Source organism: Theobroma umbraticum, unplaced genomic scaffold, assembly GCF_002168275.2.
Source record: "Theobroma umbraticum cultivar Fairchild unplaced genomic scaffold, ASM216827v3 scaffold_44.0, whole genome shotgun sequence".
Classification (NCBI taxonomy): Eukaryota; Viridiplantae; Streptophyta; class Magnoliopsida; order Malvales; family Malvaceae; genus Theobroma; species Theobroma umbraticum.
Window position 1 is genome coordinate 14,342,161 of NW_018397255.1, and position 5,103 is coordinate 14,347,263.

The 5,103-nt window shown below is 29.6% G+C and overlaps 1 protein-coding gene across 5 annotated transcripts; it reads left to right on the plus strand.

Annotated features, from left to right (window-relative positions):
- Nucleotides 1-2,117: 2,117 nt before the first annotated feature.
- LOC110409534 (uncharacterized) lies at nt 2,118-4,890 on the plus strand. Of its 5 annotated transcripts, XM_089782458.1 has the most exons (8): nt 2,118-2,542; nt 2,637-2,742; nt 2,889-2,935; nt 3,015-3,096; nt 3,341-3,531; nt 4,002-4,115; nt 4,342-4,464; nt 4,573-4,890. In XM_089782458.1, the coding sequence occupies exons 4-7, from the start codon at nt 3,074-3,076 to the stop codon at nt 4,377-4,379; spliced, it is 366 nt and encodes a 121-aa protein (XP_089638584.1). In that variant the 5' UTR covers nt 2,118-2,542; nt 2,637-2,742; nt 2,889-2,935; nt 3,015-3,073; the 3' UTR covers nt 4,380-4,464; nt 4,573-4,890. The 5 variants fall into 5 exon arrangements, 3 of the variants coding, with proteins under 3 accessions (XP_089638584.1, XP_089638585.1, XP_089638586.1); XR_002444579.1 differs by having other exon boundaries at nt 2,118-2,742; nt 4,002-4,110; XM_089782459.1 differs by lacking the exon at nt 2,637-2,742.
- The last annotated feature ends 213 nt before the right edge of the window (nt 4,891-5,103 follow it).

Below are 5,103 nucleotides of genomic sequence, written 5' to 3' on the forward strand. Positions count from 1 at the left end.
GTTTATTGAATGATTGGATGTCCAAAATTTTGGGGTTTTGCAATTACAAGAGCATTCTGGAACTTGGGGATCGATCCCTGCACTGTGTTTTGGAAACATACTACATTGTTAAATACTTTTCAAATGGATTTTTCAGCCACTTCAAGTTAAGTTTCAAAAGGGTTTTTAAACCATCGAAATACACCTAAATGACATGTAAATGCATCTTTATTACATGATTTACTTAAAGGTGTTGATTTATCTCAAACATGCATGTTTTAAGAAAAGGTGTTGTTTGTTTAAGTAGTTGTGCGTTGACTTGTTCCTCTCCTGTGTTTGCTAACTGAGTTATATGCTCACTCTTTCAAATTCATGTTTTGTTTTTAGATTAGTAGCTAGATTGGGTTTCTTCTTCTTGAAGAGGTCTCCAAGTGTTCTTTAGTATGTTCAGCTAGAGACACATGGTTGGTGTCATTGGATATCCTAGAGTCATCACTCCACTGTCCATTCCATTGTCTTGTTACACTACAAAAAAACAGAGTTTTTCCAACTGAAAAAAATTCCGTTGAAAATTTTTCGTTGGAAACTTTCAATGAATTTCTAGTGGAATTCCAACAGAAATTTATTTTGATTTTTTTCGATGGATTTCCGACGGTTTTCCAACGGAAATATTCCAACGAAATATTTCCATTGGAAATCCATCGTATATTTTTTTGGAGCAAAAAACATTTACTCCCACCAAATTTTCCAATGGAATTTTTGACAGATTTTTGTTGGAATTTTCTTACGAAAATTTATCCGTTGAAAATCCATTGGAAAGTTTAAAGCGTCAAAAAATTTAACGATTGCCAAACTTTCCAATGGAATTTTCCGTTGGGAAAAGCTATTATCAATGGAAATTTTTCAACGGAATATTCTGTTGAAAAATTCTATCGATAATAATATTTTTAAAATTTTTATATAAAATAAATTAAAATGTTTATAAATTTTATTAATTTTTTTAAAAATATATTAATAAAAGTAAATATATACACACTGAAGTTTATAATATTAAAAATTCAAATATGTTTTGCTTTATTTTTTTATATTTTTGATAATTTTATTGAATCACAAATTACAAATTAATAGTTCCAAATTCATTAATTTTATTAAATTAAAAATTTATAAAAAGAACATAATAAATTTTTTAATTTTATAAAAATAGATGATAAGATATAATAATAAATTAAACAAAATATAATAATACTTTATATACGTAGTAATATTAGCTAGGGTAAATTAAGAAAAAATATATAATAAACTTATTAATATAATATATTTAAAATATATTAGTTTATTATATGTGTACACAAATTAAAATCATAGCTATGGAATATATATATATATATATATATATATATATATATCACTACAAGAAAATCGAGCAACTATGGTGCAAAAATTTTATCTTGACGTAAAAAATTAGTGCAAAATCCTATGATGAAAACCATTAAAATATTAAAATTTCTTGGTTAATGACAAAATTAGTGACAAAATTATAAACAAAATTTAATTAATGCAGTTGAGTAAATAACATGTGGCCAATTTAAGTATAATTACAAATCATAAGTTAATGTAGGTAAAATGTCAATTATGGAATAAGTCCCTTCAATTTTCTTTTTGTTTTTTTACTTACTTAACATCGTTTGGAAAAATTTGAATAATTTGACGTAATTTAGAAATCGAATAAAAAAAGAAGTATAGAGTTGAGATAGGAGATTTACAGCAAAAGATTTATATTGCGAAAAGTGATGAAGTTTTTCAAAAAACTATCAATGTTTGAAATCCTTTATACAAGACAATTTGCACTTAAAGCACCAAATTATGTTTAAGGTCAATTTAAATTTTATGAATTATATGATTAGCATTTAACTTATTATAAATAAAAAAGAAAAACAAAACTGAAGGGTTTTTTTTTTGGAGTCTATTTATTGTGAATAACAAAAGAAGGCATTTGCACTAGAGTAGAAAAATAAATAGTTGTCTTTATTAATTTATAAGTATGGTTAGATACTGAAGAGAATAACAGTAAGTAGCTATAAAATTGTAACGTTCAAGTAAATTGGTAATTTTATAATTTTGGGGGGAAAAACAGAAAGCCCACACCGCTCCCTCTGATTTCCCCCTAATCTCAATCCCATTTAAAACCCTAAAAGACTCTTTCCTCTCTAATTTTATCTTCCCTTCCAATCGTCTCTTCCAGCGATGGCATTTCTTGAGAAAGGAGGCAGAGGAGATGAGGAGGAAACTATCGATCAATTTTATTCTGTTATGTTTTACCATCCCAAGTCCTAGATCAATTTTATTCTGTCTATTCAGAAATCTAACAAAATTCCAAAAAATGTTTTAACCTAACTATGTAGAAGTCTAACTAAATTCCCAAAATTTTTTCAACCTTAGCAGACAGTCTCTCTTTGCTGTTACATCTGCACTTGCCCAGCCTGTACCTCATTCAGTCATTTGCTCTTTCATCTTTGCCGCCGCACCTGCACCTTCCCAATCTACAACTCATTCGGTCGTTCAGGTTACTAAAACCCGTTACTCAATGCTTCATCTTCACCATTTGCCTTTTTTTTCTCCTCAGAACTGAATTCTTGTGTTTCGAAGTAAAATTGTAGTGAATAAGAAAAAGAACAGAACATGAAGCTGAATGTAGACGTTTTGAAATATCTCTCCAAAGATGATTTAAGGGTTCTAACTGCCATCGAAATGGGCATGAGAAACGTATGTGTGAATTACGATTTTTTAATATAATCATCTGATTTTGCCCTATGATTTTTTAATATAATCATTTGATTTTACTTTCTATTATTTTTAGAATTCTAAATTCGTTATTAAAATTTGTGACCCATTTTATTTTTCTTTTTCAGCATGAAATTGTGCCTTCAGACCTCATCGATCGTATTGCTTCCCTCAAGTAATTACTTGTATTATTATTTTTATTTATAATTATTTCCTTTTTTTCAATCATTAAATGTAATTAATTTTAATTTTAGGCATGGAGGCACTTACAAGGTCTTCAATCGCTTCAGCATTTTAAGGAAGGGGGATCTGTATGTTTCTTCAAAGAATCCAGGGGTAAGCAACCTAACTTTATGATGTTAATGAATTGTCTTCACCTTGCTCAGCTGACAGCTACTAATATAGTTGCTTCAGATGTATAAGTTTTCGCTATGATCAGAGCCAGTAGTTTAATAGTTGCTTTCATTGTTCTAATAAATTATTGCTGCCCTTAGAAATTATGGCCTTTATTCCAAGTTATCTGGAGGATACATTATCTTAGTTGACTAATAAGAAGGAAACTTATATTCATTAATCACAGGAGCATGTCCTATATGAGAATCCTAGTGTCTAGAGGAAGGTTTTCTATCCAAACCGACAGAATCCAACACTATGTCCTGTTCAAATACTTGAGGAAGAGAAGGCTATGCGTCCTACTGATCCTAGCTGTTCGTCATGCCTATTTTTGTGCATCAAGTATGGTGGAAGGACAAGAAATCTTCCTCAAAATGAGTAAGTATGGCTTTGATAATTGATTTGCTATATTATTGTTAGCTTTTGTACACCATTAGACACCACAATTCATTTCTTATTTAATCTAAATATTCGTTTATCTTTTATCTTTTTTTAGTTAGCATTTGCTTATTTTTTGCTGCTCCTAATTTTTCTTTCGTCAATTAAAAATAAATAAACACATTTTCAATGCAAAAGTAAGTAATAGTTTGAATGAATTATAGTTATAATCTCGTTGGAAAACAAAATGCATGATTTTAATTTTATACAGAACAATTAGGTTGGAATTGGTGTACATTGTTGTGATTCGTTTATTTTAATCAATATGATTTTTTTTCTATATTTTAACTTTTTAAGGAGAAAAAAGCAAAATTAGCAAAAAGTAGGTAGCAAAAGCAACAATCGAGCAAAAGCTTATTTGTTTTGCTATTCAATAACTTCTGAAGCTTTTTTTTCTCTCTTAAATTTAGATGATGGTTTTCGTCTTACGTACCTTGGCTATGATTTCCTTGCCATTAAAACCAAGGTCAACTGTGGAGCTTTCATTGCAGTTGGTCGTCAAATTAGGGTTGGCAAAGAGTTCGGTAACTCTTTCTATTTATTCTGAATATGAGGATGGAGATGAGGAAGATTTGATTCTTTCTAATTAGAAACTGAAATTTAATGTTTCTCATCATAAGATGGAGTGCCTGAATTAATTTTCTTCATGTGGTTTAATGCTGAATTAATTTTCTTTTAGGTCAATTATGAATTTATCTATGTATTTCTTGCTTTCCTCCACCTGCTTATCTTTTGATCTTTGTAGTGCAGGTCTTGCCATGTGGCCAGCAATCATGGTCGATGAATAACTTGTTGGTGATCATCAAGGTTTAAGCAAGATTTCTGGTGGAAGATCAGTTCCAATGCAATATTTTGGCACCCATGATTTGCAAGGTTTCTATGTATTTTAAGTTTGCTTGACATGTAATGTTCTTGTTTTGCATTGACACTTGCTTATATCTCTTGAGGATTGATATCATTGGCTTCTGTTATAATTTTCAGAGTAAAAACTAAACAAGTGATCTCATTTCTCAAAGGACTTCTTTCGTCATTCCATCAGAAGTGCAAGAAACCTCAATTTACAAGGGGCTTGGAAGAAGCAAAACTGTAAGTTATTTTCTTTTTAGGTCTTTTTGCTAAAAGTTTGTTTAGCACAAGTTACAAAAGGAACATGATAAAGAAAAACTTTTTTCTTTGAATTTATTTATTTATTCTAATTGTAATGAGATTAATATGCACATTTCAATTGTTTCTGCTTTGTGCTCACACATGGTCCATTTTTAAGCATAGCTGAGGCTAACATTGAGAATGAATTGAAATTGATGCTTTTCTAAGGTTATTGCATATGCCTCCTTATCATCCTTTCTCCATATTTTTAGCTTTTATGCTTTTGCATATGGCTTGGGGACTATTATTGTATTTGTTATTCTTCGACTTATTTAATGTGATCCCAGCATAAATTGTCACCACAATATTTAAATATATACATACTCTTTTATTCTTTATCTAATGAAGGCACGTGGGTCTCACTAA